This window comes from Leguminivora glycinivorella, chromosome 2, assembly GCF_023078275.1.
Source record: "Leguminivora glycinivorella isolate SPB_JAAS2020 chromosome 2, LegGlyc_1.1, whole genome shotgun sequence".
In the NCBI taxonomy this organism is placed as follows: domain Eukaryota; kingdom Metazoa; phylum Arthropoda; class Insecta; order Lepidoptera; family Tortricidae; genus Leguminivora; species Leguminivora glycinivorella.
The window spans coordinates 31,233,687-31,253,438 of NC_062972.1; the positions used below are offsets into that span (position 1 = coordinate 31,233,687).

Here is a 19,752-nt window from a genome sequence, read left to right on the forward strand (position 1 = left end):
AACTTTGTTTAGTTACATTTTAGTGTTTTTCATAGTTCAGTGAACTTTATGGACTACCACTTCGTGTTCAGCGCAAGTTGCGTTAACATTGGTCTCAGTGTAAGACTATCTATATAGACAATTTTGTGTTACAAGTCATTCTGGCTTCCATATGCGCCATATTGAATGAATATTGGTACCAAGTGTATTGGGACTATTGGGTGCTCGTTGAGAACTCTTATCTTAAGTGCTTAAATTTAATTCACTTCCGTATATACGTTTCCGGTAGAAATGAACCAATGGTGATTGACTTCATGCAACTTCACGGTATTGCGTTTCGGTTATGCAAAATTGTTTGCTAACAACTGTGGTGCACGAAAATTAACCGGAGCAGTTAAGGTTCATTCCGGTGCGCATAATTTGCAAGAACGAAACGCAGGTGCCAGCGGCCGGTCTGCGGCCAACTTCGTGTGGAAAGCGCGTGCGCTCATTGGCTCTGCGCAACGCAGCTCATCCTGTTCCGTTCCAATAGCAGCCGGGCGGGGATTGTTCCTGAGCTCATTCACTTCACTTCCGCATCGTTCATTCGGCGACGCCATAGAAGTTATTATAAATAAACTCTTGTGTTTCTCTTTAGCTTTGCATCTTCGCCATTTTGTTTGCACAGTGTTTCGAGCTTTTACTAACAATTTTCAGGTGTTTAACGTGTGTTTAACCATAGCAATAATAGTGGAAATTGACGGCACGTTCAGAGATCACTAAATTAGTGATAATTGTGTCAGATTGTATAGTTTAAACTGCCAGCTTCAATCTTCTGGCTGGGCTTCGCGATTGGTTTTCTGTGCTTGAAGCCTGAACAGCACTTTATATTATTGTGTGCAATTTGTAATTTTTTTGAGGAAGTCGTGTTGTGTGTCACAATATGGCCGACGACGATCTCAAAAGGTTAAGAGCGGCCAGGGGACAATCGAAGGCGGCCATTACAAGGATGATGGCCTTTAAGGCGACAGCGGAGGCTGCTTCTAGCAGCGATGCGGACCCTCTGCTATACCAGCAGAAGAATGATAGGCTTGAAAAGACCTTTCAAGAATATAAGGAACTCAACCTTGAAATTTCATTGTTGGACCCTGCGGATTCCGAACGTGTTGAGGACTTCGAGGAGAAATATGATCTGCTCAAATCGTTCTATGCGGGTGTAGTAAACAAGGCATTGGACGCCTCTACGTCGAGCGTCTCACCGCAACCATCCTTTTCGTCTCCTGGAGGCTGTAATGCCTCGCCATTTAGGCTGCCTCCAATAAATCTAAAAGTGTTCGCGGGAGAGGTAGGTGAATACCAGAGTTTCATTTCACTCTTTAACAGCGTCATTGATGCAGATGTAAAATTGAAGGCTTGTGAAAAGCTATATTATTTGAAAACTTATTTAAGTGGAGAGGCCTTAGCGCTAATTAATTATTTACCTCTCACAACTGAATCTTACCCCATTGCCATTGATCTTTTAAAGCAAAGGTATGATAATCAAAAGCAGGTAGTTAATCATCACATTGTGTCCATACTAGATTTACCGCCCATGCAAAGGGCATCTGCAGGATGCATAAGAAATTTGGTTTCAGCTACTAGGCAACATTTAGGTGCGCTAACAAATTTAAATGCCCCAGTTTCTCAGTGGGATTTAATTGTAGTTGCAATCTTGCAAAGGAAACTTGACCAATATACACTTAGGGCTTACCATTTGGAAAACCAAGGCAACAATGAATTACCAAAGTTACATGATTTTTTAACATTTTTAGAGCAACGGGCTGCTGCCTTGGAGTCCCTGGGAGAGCGGACGCCTTCAGGGCGCCGGTCTAGTTTAGTTGCAAGTAGTGTTAAAGTGGCCAAGCCGCTTAAGTCGGGTATAAACAAATGTAAGTACTGCAATTCTACTGTCCATAAGCTTCATCAGTGCTCGACTTTTAAGATATTGGAACCTCATAAGAGGAAAGACTTTGTAGTCTCTAACAACTTATGCAATATTTGCTTAAATGAACATATTAGTCAAAAATGTATATACTCATTTAAATGTGCTATCTGCAAAGGCAAGCACAACACTCTATTGCATGAGGAAGTTACTCCTCAACAGTGTGCGGCAGTGTCCCACACTATTGAACCAGCTGATAACCTCATTTCTGCCTATATTAGTTTATTGTTAAGTAGGAAAGGCAATGATCTTTTACCTACCATTAAGGCTAAGGTATATGATAAATATGGACAACCTATGATTGTTCGTTGTCTTCTAGACACATGTAGTCAGATTACCTTTTTGCGCTCTGATGTAGCAGAGCGGTTAGGATGTCAATTGTACCCTGATGAGTCAGTACTCTCAGGTGTGTGTGATGCACCCAGCTTTAAAGCTATGCAGACCTCCTTGCGGGTTTATTCCATGGTAACAGATTATAGTGTCACTGTAACATGCAATGTTGTTAATAATATTACGGCTAATATGCCACAGTTTTCTCTCCGGAATGAAGTAATAAACATACCGGCCGATGTGCAATTAGCTGATGACAGTTTTGACATTTCATCAAGGATCGATATACTATTGGCTTCTCATGTGTTCTTCCAGGCGCTTTTGCCGGAGCAGCTGCCAGCCCTGCCTAGCAAGCTGATCCTGCAGAATACACGCTTTGGGTTTATCGTTGCTGGATTGGCTGGTGCTTCCGACACAGCCCCGGTATCCAACTTAGTATCAAATTATTGCTGTCAACAGCTAACACACAACAGTGACATAGGTAAATTAGATAATATTGTATCTCAATTTTGGTCTACTGAAAAGGTCCCAGAGACATTCACAGAGGCCAGCTCTGAACAAGAGTTAGCTGAAAAAATATTTCAAGACACTGTAGTCTTAAATGATAATAAATTTGAAGTGGCGTTGCCCCTTAAGCAAGATATTAAAGACTTGTACTTAGGCAATTCACTGTCATGTGCTCTGAAACGATTTTTGAATTTAGAGTTGCGATTTAAAAAAGATGATGAGTTGTATTTAAAATATAAAGCTTTCATAGATGAGTATGTGCGATTAGGTCATGCAAAATATATTGACCTTTCACAGTATAACTTAGATAGTCAAGCAGTTTACTTCCTAGCTCATCACCCTGTTTTTAACCCCTCCAGCAAAACTTCTGCTCTGAGGGTTGTTTTTGATGGGTCAATGCCCACTTTGGCTAAAATCTCACTCAATGATGTTTTATTAAACGGCGCCGTTGTGCAAAATGATCTATTTAGTATTATAGTATTGTTTCGACTATATAAATTCATTTTGAATTGTGATATACAAAAAATGTTCAGAGCTATCTCGTTAACTTCAGAGCACAGGCCTTTACAAAATATTTTGTGGCGTAAAGATAAGAATTCAGACATACAATGCCTTCAGCTACAAACTGTAAGTTATGGTTTAAAAAGCTCATCGTTTCTGGCCACTAGGTGCCTATTAGAGTTAGTAAATAGGTATAAAGATGCTTATCCCCTGGCCGCAGAAGCCTTGTTATATAACACATATGTTGACGATGTCAACCTGGTAGCCAATGATATGAACCAAATTTTGGCAGCCAAGACACAATTGATAGCCTTACTAAAGTTAGGTGGCTTTGAACTGCACAAGTGGTGCTCAAATGTTGATGGTTTATTGGATGATATCCCAATTAGCTTACGAACTAAGGCAGTAGTAGACTTTTCCAATGAAAAGGACCCAATTGTGAAAACTTTAGGCATTCAATGTGACTTGGCTTCTGACACTATTATAATGGTTGCCCCTAGGCATGATGTTTGTGACAATTACACAAAAAGAGGTTTATTATCATTTGTCAGCAGACTTTTTGACCCTTTAGGCTTGGTCGGGCCGGCCATAGTTAATGCAAAGCTGCTCTTACAGCAGACATGGTTGGAAAAATTAGATTGGAACTCTCCGTTGCCCGACCACCTCAATGATGGGATGAAAAGGTTTGCGGCAAGTTTGAATGAAATGAAAAGTATCATAATTAAAAGAAATTTAGACACCACAAAAGCTAAAGCTATCGATATAATTGGTTATGCTGATGCTAGCGCAAAGGCTCATGGATGTTGTTTATATCTCAGAATTGTGAATATGGATGATAGTATTAATGTTGGCCTATTGTGCTCTAAATCCAGAGTGAATTCCATTAAGCAATTAAGTATTCCTAGGGCGGAGCTTAACGCTGCTTTGTTGCTAGCCAAATTAGCCAAAAAAGTCTATGACCTCATTAAGGATAGATTTCAAGTAAGGGTTTATTTGTTCTTAGATTCTCAAGTTGTGCTTTGTTGGCTCACGACTAGCCCATTAAAACTCAATGTATATGTTGCCAACAGAGTGAAATATATACAGGAATTGACACAGGAGTTCTCTTGGTATTATATACCTACACAACAGAACCCAGCTGATCTTTTGTCAAGGGAGTTGAACCCCATTTATTGCAAGGCAACGACCTATGGTTTTATGGACCTGCATCTTTAAAAACAGCTGAGTTTTTGCCTAAAAGTGGATATGAAATGCCAAAGGACATTCCTGAATTAAAGGTGTCACATGTAGTTCAAAAAAATGAACCGTTACCCCTTTTCACAGACTGTTCTAATATAGACAAAATTAAACGGATTGTGTCATATATCTATAGATTTATAAATAACTGTAAGGTTAAATTAGAAGACAGGCTGTCAGGTGGTTTAACGCCTGAGGAATTAGATTCTGCCTTAAAGGTAGTTCTCAGATACGTGCAGAGGGAGCACTTCGCTCCAGAAATGAGTGCTTTAGATTCAAAATTACCTATCAAATCAAATCTTCAGTCGTTGAATCCGTTTCTTGACAGCATGCACCTAATGCGTGTAGGTGGACGGTTGCAACATGCTGACATACCTTATGCTACCAAACATCCCATAATATTGCCGAAGGGCTGTAAAATTGTCCACTATTTAATTGAAAAGGAGCATAGGGTTCTGTTGCATGCAGGAGCCAAGCTTGTCCTGTCAGATTTAAATTTAAGGTACCATTTAATTAATGGAATTAGAGAAGTTAAGTATGTTATAAATAAGTGTATAATATGTTTTAAGTTAAAAGCAAAGCATGCCGAACAGTTGATGGGTTCTCTACCTTATGATAGAATAACCCCTTGTAGAGTCTTTGAAAAGACTGGAATGGATTTTGGTGGTCCTTACAATATCAAAATGTTAAGAGTGAGAAAACCTGTCATCCGGAAGGCATATATTTTGCTATTTGTATGCTTTATAACTAAAGCCCTGCATATTGAGTTAGTCTCAGATTTGACAACTGAATGCTTTTTAAGTGCTTTAAAGAGGTTTATAGCACGTAGGAATAAACCTAGCATAATATATTGTGATAATGCCAGTACTTACAAAGGGGCTCAAAATAAATTAAATGATTTGTATAAATTGCAATCTGCCACGGAGCACAAGAACACTGTAGAGCTATTTGCTGCCGATCAAGGTATTTCATTTAAATTTATACCTAGTTATTCTCCTGTGTTCGGTTCTTTGTGGGAGGCTGGAATAAAATCTGTGAAATATCACTTAAAACGGGTTGTGGGTGAAACCGTCCTAACATATGAAGAGTTAAACTCTGTAATTGTCCAAATTGAGGGAATCCTTAACTCCCGGCCTATGACGGCCTTGCCTGCAACCAATGTCAATGAAACCCCATATCTCAGCCCTGCCCATTTTTTAACTGGTGCGCCTCTCACCACATATCCTGAAAAAGATTGTACTAAGGAGCCTGTTAGTCTCACTAAGTTCTGGGATCAATGTAATCGTATGGTTCAGATTTTTTGGAAACAGTGGTACAAACAATACCTTGTACAGTTACAGAATAGACCAAAATGGCGCAAGGACTGTAAAAATATAGAAGTAGGTACTTTAGTCATAGTTAAAGATGACAATGTTACACCCTTGAGGTGGCCCATGGCCAGAGTAGTAGAGGTTTTCCCCGGAGTTGATGGAAAGGTGAGAGCACTCTCCATTAGGACACCTAAAGGGTCTGTCATACGAACAAGTATATATAAAGTTTGTGTTCTGCCAATAGATATTTAATTATGTTTAATTACCATAGTCTTTTAATTATAAGAAAAACCTTTGCGGTTGGGAATATGTACAAGACGGTACATAATAATTATATGTAATGACATCTGTCAAAGCGTTCAGTACAGAACTTACCGCGTACCTAGCACAGCGTGCTAGCGGTTGAACTTAATAGATTAAGCTTATAAAAGTTGTAGTAGTTAGAAAAGTGGAAATACAGTTCTTCATTCAATAATAATTTTATGTTTTATTCAGTGCCTAACAAAAACTTCTAAGGACAACTTAGCTACATCTAAGAAAAGACACACGATAGCGCGTTTTCACATTATTCGATCCGATATCGGATGTCGGAAGGATTTCAAAGGCAAAAATCAAAGATGGCGTCTTTAATGTATAGGATATCGGTCCTACATCCGATATCGGATCGGATAGTGTGAAACGCACTTACAATTAGTTATGAGAGTCACTTTTATGGAATCTTTCACCGTATGGAGTACGTAGGCTAAATACTGAGGTTTTATTTTAATTTAATTCTTATTGCCTGTTTTGCCCTTATCTGGTTTAAGTAAAAGACTCAGGAAAATTATTTTATTTAAAAATAATACGGGAGCTATTTCATTGGCTTTAATTTTTTTCAAAAGCACTTGGTATTTCCGGTCAAAGATGATAACATCTTGCTTTCTGTTTGTTTTCTTTTGAAAAATATGCTGAAAATCTTTATTTTCGTGATGAAACGCTTCTTTTCTTAAAATATTTTAACAACAAGAAAAGGTTTGGTGTTTTCGGTTGGATCGTGTTTAAGCGATGGTGCCATCCCTCAATAGCGTTTGTTGTTCAAAATTTGTCTTCGGAACAACAGATTCCCACCACCGTTACGTTTTTGAACCAAAAGTCTTCGAAATATTTTTTAAAGCTCAATATAATGGTAGGCATTGGCTTTGGAGTATCGTTTAGTAGCGTAGACCATGTTTGTTTAATTTTATCAGCCGGCAGATAAGGCAGATGGGTAGCTTTTCTTGTCAACCTTCGTCCATACGGTGTTTTGTTTAAGTTAAGCTTTTTAGCTTGTCTCCTTACTGCCCTGCTATAGTGAACCTGGCAGCCGGTTACAATGGCTTGCGGAAAAACTGGACGAATGCTGTTTAAAAGCCAATTCATAGTCACTTTTGAATTTGACAATGTTGACACTGAGTTTTTCTATCAATACGTAAAAGAATCGTAAATACGTCTTCTGTTCGTTATTTGGGAGTAATCCGTTTACAACCGGAACATGATTGATGGTATCATCCGTCGAATTATTATCTGAATGAACCACAAATAATTGACAAAAAGGATGCGCAGCATGGAATGTTCCGTCTGCGTAATCGGATCCGTCAAGATTTTTAATTAGATCTTTACTCATTTTAGTAGCAAATATTAAAATTTTGTCATGATCACCGTCTTCATACACCAAAAAATCTTGAGCCAACGTATCAGTTATACGTACATCAGCTAATCTTTGGAAACTGAGTTTGTCGGTGTCCAGAAACCTTTTCCTAGCCGCGTACAGTCCATTTTTTATCGACGAAAACAGTGGGATGTACTTAGCAAATCGCTGGCCTTTTCGAATTATCAATTTTTCGACGTTACTTTCGTAAATCTGTTGCGCAGAAGTCAAATTAGTGCATACTAATTTTACAGGCCTCTAAAATTAAGTCTATTTTACTTTTTACGAAATCAGGTCTGCATTGGTGAGTTTTATTCTCACGCAATACTTTTTTTTCCTTTAGGATCAATTGTTATTGACGCATAACAATTGCTCCTATCGGTACATCGCCAAAGAATTGTGCCGTTTTGTTTTTTTGTCCCGTGTGCAAATTATACTTGTAACCCTTGTGTAATGCGACAGGTTTACCTTTGCGACTTTTTGAGAACTGCAGTTCATCTTGCTCGTCCATGGTAATCAGTACTTTTGTAAATCCTTATGTATTTTTAATAGTTAACGTGTACAATCTTTCAAATCGTCTTGGGCTACTGATACGATGACAATAAGTCACAATCAAAAGTCTGTTTCATTTGACAGCAGAAAATAATATCCAACTAGCCAGTTAGTATAGTACCTATACCATCGATATAAAAAGTACAGGATACACAATCAGCTAAAAAAAATGGCCCCTGAAATATGCCTCCCGTACAAATGCGGAGGTATATTGTTGAATAGTCTTGTGTGTACTGCAGAGAGTGACAGTTGTCCGGAATACGAAAATACTAATGGAAAATTGGTAAAATAGTAATCAGATAACATGGAAAAAGAATGGAATATATTTCGTTAAGTTATTTCTTTGTTAACATTACAAAATGAATGTATACTCGTCGTAATTTAATGGATTTAAATAAATAATTTTATTAGTTCAAATTAAAGACCGTCAAGGATCAAAAACTAATGAATCGTTATTAGGTCTATATTTAAATATTTTTTATATGGAATTTATAGGTCATAATTCATTCTTTTCATATAAGATTTTCACAAAATCCCCAGTGGTCTGTAGAATGGAGTATTTTTTATAGCGTGAACAAACATGACGCACTTTTTAAAGCCAAGCTACACGAGTGTTCAGTTGTTGATATGAGAAACGTTAGATCGGTATTTAGAGTCAGTTGTATGGTCAGAACGCAGAGTGTAAATGAAAAGTCGAAAAGTCGTAAGTCCTTTCTATATATTTTGCTAAGTATTCTATATTAAAATTTGCAGGCTTTTGTACCCATTTTACATTAGTTATAATATGGGTGCAGATATCGGGTTATTCTATAATGAAACTCGAACACTCGCATTTTAAGACTTCTTAGTTTTTTCTTGTATTTAGTACTAGCTGTTCCCTCGAACATGTTCGTGTGGAATTCTGTTTGTAAGTTCGGGAAACTTTAAATTTGAGTCATGCGGGGTTAAAGAGTGTAAACAGGTCTACATTTTAACCAACCAATTTTAAGGCATTAGTACTTTGATACCACAGCCATACTAAAGTTGAGGTGGCTCGGGCATGTGTATCGAATGGAGCGGACTCATTTACCACGTCAAATCCTGCTGGGAGAGGTTGCAGATGCAAAGAGACCGGTCGGACGGCCAATGCTGCGCTTTAAAGATTTCGTGAAACGTACATGGTCACATTTGATATTCCATGCAACCAGTGGCAGCGACTGACCGAAGACCGACCCACATGACGTCGTGTTGTCCATGACGGTCAATCCAAGCACGACAATGCCTGGTTCTCTCTTGAAAGGTAAACGCATGAGGCGTCACGAGCAAGCCCCCATCCCCCATCTGGGGGAGCATACACCTGCCGTGTGTGCAGACGAGGCTGTAGTTCAAATAAACACTCCATGAAGTCGTTACTTTTACGTGGATTTACCCAATGTCATACTGTGGCATAATTATGATACTTTATCTCTTAGCGCTGGTGGCCTAGCGGTAAGAGCGTGCGACTTTCATTCCGGAGGTCGCGGGTTCGAACCCCGGCTCGTAACAATGAGTTTTCAGAACTTATGTGCGAAATGTCATTTGATATTTTCCAGTCGCTTTTCGGTGAAGGAAAACATCGTGAGGAAACCGGACTAATTCCAATAAGGCCTAGTTACCCTTCGGGTTGAAAGGTCAGATGGCAGTCGCTTTCGTAAGAACTAGTGCCTACGCCAAATCTTGGGATTGGTGTACCCTTGTTTCGCCGACAAACTTTTCATCGAATATCATTTCATCGACAACAAATCATCGAAAGTTTAGTTCGAGTAAAATTGTTTCGAGTAATTTTGTTTCAACTACTATTTATTTGAAATTTTCTTAGTTATTATAAATACTATTCAACGAATATTGTTTCATCGCTGATTCGTTTCAAAGTACTTCAAATAGCAGAACTACAAAACATCGCAATTCATTTATTCGACGTATTATTACAATACTTTCTCATTTGTCGTACTACACGTTAATAGATGTTTCTATTCTAGGAAACTTCAAATTGTCGATTTTATCGTGGCACATCACATATTTACGTCCATAATTAAACTATGACCATTGGCTTAAATCCTAGAGTAGGTTTAGGTTAGGTTAGAACTGTGACCACACACAAAAACGACCAGATTACAGAGTAGGTTTAGGTTAGGTTTGAACTGCGACCTACACTACAACCAATGGCTTTTAAATTAGGTTTAGGTTAGGTTAGAACTGTGACCACACACAAAAACGACCAGCTTACCGAGTAGGTTTGGGTTAGGTTAGAACTGTGACCAAACAAACAGTTTACAAATTGTACAATTTTAGAAAGAAACATAATTGAAATAATATTATGCGTAATGAATTGTATTTAATGTAAAACAAAATGAAATGAAAAAACACGAAATGAAATACCACGATATAAAGTATACTCGGAATAAGTTATCTACGAAATAAAAGTCTACGGTTTGATTTTACTTGTTTCGATTGTTCTATGATATGAACTGTCGATGAAATGAAATTATTTGAAACATTGTCTTTGAAATAATATTCGAACAAGTGTCTGTCTGCGATTCAAGGGTAAACCCTTGGGATTAGTTGTCAAAGCGGACCCAGGCTCCCATGAGCCGTTGCAAATGCCGGGATAACGCAAGGAAGAAGAAGATCCCTTACCTACGTACTGGCTTACATATCAGTGTAATAAGTAAGGTGTAAAAAAAGTTTCACTGGTAAATTAATCACGTGTTGCTAAGGCCACTGAACTTATAAATCTATTATCATTTGATAAATTACTAAAACTGAATAGAGAAGGGTACAAGTATCTAATAATACTGCCCATATAGCCCCATTTCCCTTTCGTAAATCGGATAACAACTCCAAGTAATCAAACCCAATCGAATTTACACCATGGATATTTAGATAATCTACGATAATAAATCAAAGGGTTGGGCCAAGGGTTGTGACTATTTAACGGGTTATGTATCACTTTATCAGGCATTTCTAGTAGGCCGATTCTAAATACTGATATAAGGTACAGCGGGACAAATCTCGACTGGGGGACAACTGGAACAAGTCCATTTTTTCCATTATTGAGTGCTACATGCATCAACTGAACACGCCTACTATATATTTATAACCGGTGGACACTCCATTTAATAATGCAAACACAGGCAAGCACAGTCGGTTGCATCGCTCAAGTCGAGATTGAAAAATCTGTGGCTATCTGATTGCTAAGCGATTGGTTTTGAGTTGTGTTGTCTCATTGTCCCAATGTCTGTATTATTTAAATTATCAATTGTTCTCTTCCCATTTTTAGCGTAATTCCTCCATTCCTTTTTTAGGGTTCCGTAGTCAACTAGGAACCCTTATAGTTTCGCCATGTCTGTCTGTCCGTCCGTCCGTCCGTCCGTCCGTCCGCGGATAATCTCAGTAAGCGTTAGCACTAGAAAGCTGAAATTTGGTACCCATATGTATATTAATCACGCCAACAAAGTGCAAAAATAAAAAATGGAAAAAAATGTTTTATTAGGGTACCCCCCTACATGTAAAGTGGGGGCTGATATTTTTTTTCATTCCAACCCCAACGTGTGATATATTGTTGGATAGGTATTTAAAAATGAATAAGGGTTTACTAAGATCGTTTTTTGATAATATTAATATTTTCGAAAATAATCGCTCCTAAAGGAAAAAAAAGTGCGTCCCCCCCTCTAACTTTTGAACCATATGTTTAAAAAATATGAAAAAAATCACAAAAGAAGAACTTTATAAGGACTTTCTAGGAAAATTATTTTGAACTTGATGATAGGTTCAGTAGTTTTTGAGAAAAATACGGAAAACTACGGAACCCTACACTGAGCGTGGCCCGACACGCTCTTGGCCGGTTTTTATTTTTTATGTAATATTTATTTATTCCCATAAATTATGTGTATATTTATTTAATTATTTGTCTTTCTGGTACCTTGTTGTACATGTTGCTGCACTTGTCACCCTAATCTCTTTTTATCCTCTCATTCATTCAAAGGTTAACTGGAAGAAATCCCTCAAAGGGATAAGTTCGTCTTTGTACTGTTCCTTACTGTAATTATTGTACAATAAAGAGTTTACTGTGACTACTATTACTACTACAAACATTTTAAAACATGGAAAAATGGACCAGATATCACCCAGTCGAGATTTGCCCCGCTGTACTTTAATTAGGACTTGAATATCATTCGGATATCGCTCGTGCTTGCCAACATCTGTATTGGTGCGGGCAAGACTGTACGATGACTGATTGTCTTTTGGATATCGTTCTAATTGGCGTACGTTTGAATTGGCTCGTAGATCATTACCTGATTTGACAACTACCCTCAGTAGAAAGTGGCATTCAAGTAGAGCTGTTTTTGATTCGGTGACACTTTGTTGTCCCTGATTATATCGATAATAATCTATATGTGCCATTATCTGGGTAAAGGGACCTTGTAAATGGCGCTTACGGCGTTATGAGCTATGTTTGTGTACATAATACGACGCCATGGGACATAAGCGCTATCGACAATAAGGGATCTTTACTCAGATAATGTCACATATAATATATTTACGTAGCATGTCACTGGTGAGAACAAGATCAAAACTGCAGATTGATGGATCTACCAAACGAAAATATACATTATAATATTATAGAATTGCATAGCAAATTATCGAGGGTTTACTGGTGAAACCCGGTAAGTTGAGCAAACTGGTTTTTGAAATTCAAATTATGTGCAATTTCCACAATGTTGTTATTTCAAGGACAAATTATCTCGATTTATTGGGTTTCATCAGTAAACCCTCGTTTATTATCTTACCAGAAAAAGACACCACGCGGTTAAGCGGTTAGATACTTAGTCCAGATTCCAAATTTGGTCCTGTCTATTCAATATTGTATAATTAAAACGAAAATATGAAATGACTGTAAATGATTGAAATTTCATTTTACATGTATGTATACTGCAATACTCGTATTTCTAAAGCGCACTTCCATCCCAAAGGCCGGAAAAAGGTCAAAACCCTAGAAAACAAACCGCAATCAAAGAAGACTAGATTTCTGGAGCCGAATGCACAAACGCTCACGAAACGAAACGCTCGTAGATATTTATGTATCTCTATCGCTCTTCCGTATTGGCGTGACATATCCAGAGTACCTTTGGCGGCGTTTCGTTTTCGTTTCGCGTTGTAGAAATGCCATTCGGCTACGGGGCCTGGATTGTCTTTGTGGTCCGGTTATGTCTGCAAATCTCTTTCGACAATAGACCACCAGGTTGCCGGTCTTCTGCCTGGTTTTATAGGGTTCCTTGGAATGTTAATAGCCTTCCTCGCTGCTTATTTTTCGTACATGAGCCTTCTAGTGACATGTATCCATTGGTAATGACCCGATGGCCTCCTACATTATTAAAATAACAAATTCAAATATTTCAAACCCGAAAGCCGTTTCCGATCCGTCACCCACCCTCATCAAGGCCTTGTTAATTTATCATAATGTAAATCTACATTCGCGTTTAACAGGAAAAATCGTGTTTTCGTGGAAATCCTTAATAATAACCTGTTATTAGGGTCCGTCGTTTGAATGAACCGAAAAGTGGTCTAAGTAGCGTTGCTAATTTTATTAAGGTACTAGCGACCCGCCCCGGCTTCGCACGGGTACTATACCTACATGTAAACCTTCCTCTAGAATCACTCTATCTATTAAAAAAAAACCGCATCAAAGCCCGTTGCGTAGTTTTAAAGATTTAAGCATACATAGGGACATAGGGACAGAGAAAACGACTTTGTTTTATACTATGTAGTGATTTATTTATTTATTTATTATTTATTTATTTGAAAACATATTTCAATGACATTACAGATAAATCCAATGCGTCATGAAATTAAATAATAAAAAAAAACATTACAAAGAATAAAAGTATTATAACTAAACAATTGATTTGGGCGATGACGAAACAGCGTGGCTCCGTTGCGTCGTTTGCCCCGGTGTAGGATTCGGCAAGTTGCCCCGGAACCGCCGAAAAAGCACACCTTTCGGCCAGAAGTCTGCGCTCGCGATGGTGTCCTGCAGCGGCCGCGGCACGCGCACCACGAACGAACTGAAGTGCACGTAATGACGCGACTGTAGCTGGTGTACCCTCAGCGTGTAGCCAGTCTTCCGGCGAACGTACTCCACCACATCGTCAGCCACGGCGGAGTAATGAAGACGGGACACGTAGAGCGCCTTACTCGGTGTTGCAACCCGTAGACCAGAATTAACCGGCTCTGCGGTGCCACACAGAGTCTTACGAGGTGCCCTGCGCGCCTTCTTCTTCCGTTCCACCAGTGTGAATCCCTCCTTATCGACTTTAGCGCGGGAGGAATTCTCTTCCACTGGTTCTTCACACCCCTTATTAGGTGCATTGACCCATAATGGTGCATTGGTGATGATTTATTGTTGGAAAATGTATTTTATTTTTTATTTATTTTTTCGCTAACTTACCGTATAGGTCGTCTATATGGTGGACAGATCTCTATTATAAGTAAACCGTGTGCATATGTGACATTATCTGGATAAAGGGACCTTATTGTCGATGGCGCTTACGGCGTTTTGAGCGATGTTCGTGTACAAATACGACGCCGCGGGACGTCCCTTTACCCAGACAACGTCACATATAATATACTGGAGAGCGGACAATCCGCTGGCGGATGTGTCGCTGTTATTAGCTCATTGAGCATACAGTTGGCGTTGTGTGCGTGATGACACGACTCACATTGGAACCCTAGGCCACTGTAGAACTATGTCATAGTGACGTTATAATCAGATTGTAAGAAATCTCTTACTGCTTGTCATTTTGACATGGTTGAACTTAGAGGGGCCTAGTGTTCCAATTGGTTGACCGTACACACACATGGAAACGATACGTGAGATTGCGCAGTAATAATATAACAATGTCCAGAAGTGTGTGTGTGGGTTCAAATACTTTCGACAAGCATAGTCACAAGTCGGCCGAATTGTCCGATCTCTTTCCTATACTGTGTTGTGAAAGTGTGAATAGCGCTTGATATGGAGATGAGGAAGGTTTTCATCCAGAAGTGGACGTTTTCTATCCTGTCGGCCTAGCGAAATGACAATCGTTGACGCTAGACGCCGGTTGAAACGCAGTCTGGCTCTGTCGCGCCAATACGGAAGAGCGATAGAGATAGCTAGCGACGACGCTTTACAATACTAGGTGCCAATTATTATTTTAGTCGCCAAAGTATTGTTTAATGTTCCTCGGCAATATTTTTGTCGCTTGAAATTTGCTGCCGTTTTTTCAATAATAATGGTGCTTAGTATTTGAGGCTCATATATTTTTTTTGTCGCCACAATATTAAAACACAGCCAAATTATATTATTGTATGCCCGACATAACTTCCCGTTGAATATTTTAGTTGCCCGGTTAATTATATGCCATACTCTTTTAGGCACATAAGTTCGCTACTACCAGGACATCACAAATCTGTAATTATCCTATTTAATATTATTAATAATATAACTTAGTTTGCTTAGTTTGCTTTGTGGCTTAGTTTGGGGCTAAGTTGATTTGTGTAAGTTGTCCCCAATATTTATTTATTAATATTGGGGACACCTTACACAAATCAACTTAGCCCCAAACTAAGCAAAGCTTGTACTATGGGTGCTAAGCGACGATATACATACTTAAATAGATAAATACATACTTATATACATATAAGTAGAAAACATCCATGACAGGAACAAATATCTGTGCTCATCACACAAATAAATGCCCTTACCGGGATTCGAACCCAGGACCGCGGCTCAGCAGGCAGGGTCACTACCGACTGAGCCAGACCGGTATAATGATAGATTAAATATCACAGACACTCCCATAGAGTAATAAATAAAATAAAAATAAATATTATAGGACATTCTTACACAGATTGACTGAGTCCCACGGTAAGCTCAAGAAGGCTTGTGTTGTGGCAACTCTGATAACTATATATAATATATAAATACTTATATACATAGAAAACATCCATGACTCGGGAACAAATAATAATAAAATAAATTAGACTTATATTGACCGGGATATAGACCGTGATTACCTTTTTGATTTTTGTCGAGCTCCCGATATTTCGACGCAGTTGCATGCATCATGATCACGGAAAACTGACGAAGGCGGGTGGATGTTAAAGTTGTATAGACAGCGCCAAAAAATCAAAAAGGTAATCACGGTCTATATCCCGGTCAATATAAGTCTAATGAAAATAACCGTGAATCATTCAAAACTCTTATTATAATAAAATAAATACCTAATGAAGAGCGTATCTAGTTTGCATACAAATGAGGCCTACTGATCGGTTTAATTAATACTGTTCATTATCTAGTAACAATCCAGCGTTTCTAATATTAGACAATGAAGGACTGATAGTAATTACAATTAAACAGTTCATCAAGTGATACATTCATTGTCACGCAAACACTCCGCCTCCAGGTGTGTACGCGGCGTTTGCGGTCTCGCTTTCCTCCTTGAGGCCGCCACTCAAACGCGATACTGGCGCTGTTGGTAGCTCCTCTTCGAAGGGTATGACCGATCCATCTCCATTTCCGCAGAGCCACTTCCTGTGCGACCGGAGGTTGTCGGCATACACTCCACAAATCCTCATTCCTTATGGTCTTCGGCCAGAAGATACGGAGGATCGACCGAAGTGTGGGGGTTAGAAAGAGCCAAAAAGTAGCCTATGTCACTCTCCATCCCTCCAACTATCTCCACCTCCCCCTCCCTCTCCCACCCCTCCAATTAGTCGCTCCGTTTTGCCGTGAAAGACAGACAAATAAACAAACATACACACTTTCCGATTTATTATATTAGTATGGATTAAGTGATATAGTGAAGTATTTGTTTTTCTAAAATTTTATTTCATAATAATATATACTTACGCTTTTTGTGTGGGCCCATCTTGTGGGGATGAGTCACCGTCTGCCGGAAATAAAATTGGATACCGTTTTATTAGGCAGGCGTCCGGTTTTTTATCCCATAGTCCAGTATTTAGTCCATCTAGATTTTTTAGATTCCATTAACTATCAAAATAAATACTCCTTACACCCTGGTGGGTGTTGCCTCTGTGTGTGTCCCATGATACAGTTAGGGCAACATCCGCTTGGTGTACCCCTTACATTTAATTTTCATTAAAGTGTCAAAAGGGCCTCTACGCGTTGCCTTCGGCCCCGCGCACGCCTCCCAAAGGTCCGGAACACCATTTGTTCTGTGATGGGAAAGATATACTTAATACTTAATATATCTAAATATACCTTAAACAATTGTCTACTAAGCTTATAGATTGTAAATTAAATTTGGTCCTCATATATAAAATATCAGGTACTTTATACAGTATGTAAATCTAATACGGGCGAATCACTAAGGCCCACTTGCACCAATCACTTAACTCAGAGTTAGTGGACTGTCATCTGTCAAATCCCATACACCCCTAAACCATAACCCTGGGGTTAACCCTCCATTTTCGTTGGTGCATGTGGCCCTTGACGGTGTAGTGTAGGACATAAAAAATGTTGCTGTGCTGTTGTTGTATGTAACTTGTATTTATTATTAAAAATTAATTTCGACAGTTAGTTTTCAAATAATCACGTATGTAATGTCATTAACTGAAAAATAAGTAGTACCTTGAAAAATATAGGTTCATATTTAAAGTATGTTGCCGCTGAGAACATTTTCTATAATAATGTGATGAAAATTAAAAGTAATGCACGACGAAGACTGTGAGTCATTTGTGTTGTATGGTGTTGGACATTTGCTGTTTGTTTTTGTCAATTTTGTGTAGATTAATTATTTAATTGTTTTTTAACATAATAATGGTAAATTTTTTGAATATTGTATAACTAGCTTTATTAATAGTGTGTGAACCTGCCTTAAAAATCTATATTATTTGTGGTCATGGTTCGTTAATATTTCTTGTATGTGGATAGCTTTTGCACATTGTAATTTTTCCTCAGTCACCCGTTCTGTTGACCACAAATGCTGTAAAGTGTTCGAAACGTCGGGATGAATTGTAAATTCAGTAAAGGCGATTTAATCCGTTTCCATAGTTTTATTTCATAAAAGTAATGTGTTTTAGAATACGTAACTCGACAGTGTGAACTGTACGGAAACATTTTATGGAGAAATGAACAACCTCCAAATGATTAAGCACTAGAATCACAAATCACATTTTCGATTAACAAATTCTAAATACCTGTTAATTATTAACAGTTAATAAATTGTAAGTTAATTAAACGGTCCGCCCCTTAATTGCGGTTATTTGACAAATGTACTGTCGATAGCGGTTCGTGCCGTGAACCGCCACTTAACACTAAACATTTCAACTTTATTTTATTACATTTGATTTTGATTGCAATCCAATTCGGTCGCAAACTGTAATTAGATTTTTTTGAAATATGGTAAGTTTTATTTGCAAGGATTAAGTAGGTACATTTAGTGTCTGTATTTATCAAAATTTTTGTTTTCTTGGGCATTTTATGACGAAAGAATGGGGGAGGGAAGGGAGTGCCTAGAAACCATTTAAATAGGCTTCTTGAGCCCTTTTTAAAGTTTGTCTTATATTATTACTTACTGTCCAATTAACCGAAAAAAATATCACTATATTTTATTATGACATAAACCGTAAAAAAAATTTAACGTAATCTAAATAAATACTTTAACGTAATCAGGCAAAAACAACATCAGCCATGTCATCTATAGATTGTCTGTGAATGAAGTCATTTAGTGCGAAAACAACACTTTCTGACATTTTAAGTACGAGGCATAATAGTATTTTATACAATCGTGATATAATACAAAGCTTTTCAGTCGAGTACCATGTTTAGGCCACGAAGCTTGCTGAGTGGCCTAATAGTAAGGTACGAGAGTGAAAAGCTTAATTATATCACTATTGTATACAATACTGTTTCTACGAGTCGTCATCTTCATCATCAATGGACAGAAATAATTATCATCATTCATGCAAGTTAAAATTAATGTTAGGTAATAGCGTCGTTCACCGTTGTATCAACATCGAATTACCTAGCAAGTAGCAACCAATTGTTTGTAATAACCGTCTCTGATTGGCCGATAATGCGACAGATAAAAAAAAATGTGTTTCAAATGCAGAAAAATTTGCCAGGTATCGCAAATTAGTACAGAAGTTGTATGAAGTTCTATTTTTGAAATTATTACAGTTAACTAAAAGTCAACTATAATGAGATTATTATAGTTGAGTTGGAACCACAGATGTTGGAACTGCCATAGCATCCAACACTGAAAAGTTAGCACTTATAGTTTAGTCTGTGGTGTCCTAATTGACAGATTACAGTCGACGAGTAGAAAAAGGTCATTATGTCAGTGATTGATTTGACATGAATTCTATGACGTCACCAGACGGCCGACAGCGTTTTCGGTGGCCAAATTTAAAAAAAAATACTCACATTTCTGAATTAAAAATACGTAGTCATCGTACACATTTAATACCCAAAATCATTAAATATTTCTTTCTTATGTCAAATACACAGATCAATACAACAAGATGGCCCTTACAGGGCGACTCGCGGTCACCAAGCATACGACAAATCAGGTTTATAAAAGTTTGAACGCGTGCGACACCGATCAGTAGCGCCCAAGTATACGACCCGCTAACAGTGTCCGTGTCCGCTCGGGAAAAAATCTTAAATAATCAATTTTGGTTGCAAACAA

The 19,752-nt window shown here is 38.2% G+C and overlaps 1 protein-coding gene across 2 annotated transcripts; it reads left to right on the forward strand.

Moving 5' to 3' along the window:
* The first annotated feature begins 512 nt into the window (after positions 1-512).
* LOC125240222 lies at positions 513-2,755 on the forward strand. 2 transcript variants are annotated; one of them, XR_007178590.1, is made up of 3 exons: positions 513-1,303; positions 1,770-1,886; positions 2,585-2,755. XR_007178590.1 is itself a non-coding variant. In XM_048148048.1 (3 exons), the coding sequence occupies exons 1-3, from the start codon at positions 902-904 to the stop codon at positions 2,617-2,619; spliced, it is 558 nt and encodes a 185-aa protein (XP_048004005.1). In that variant the 5' UTR covers positions 513-901; the 3' UTR covers positions 2,620-2,755. The 2 variants fall into 2 exon arrangements, 1 of the variants encoding a protein (XP_048004005.1); XM_048148048.1 differs by having other exon boundaries at positions 513-1,307.
* Positions 2,756-19,752: the final 16,997 nt, after the last annotated feature.

What these genes read in the sequence shown, in the direction of transcription:
- LOC125240222 (XM_048148048.1), top strand. Translation starts at nt 902, where the DNA reads ATGGCCGACGACGATCTCAAAAGGTTAAGAGCGGCCAGGGGACAATCG. An exon ending in AGTGTTCGCGGGAGAGGTAG is followed by an intron (nt 1,308 to 1,769) that starts GTGAATACCAGA and finishes TAACATTTTTAG; the next exon opens with AGCAACGGGCTGCTGCCTTG. An exon ending in TAAGTCGGGTATAAACAAAT is followed by an intron (nt 1,887 to 2,584) that starts GTAAGTACTGCA and finishes GTGTTCTTCCAG; the next exon opens with GCGCTTTTGCCGGAGCAGCT.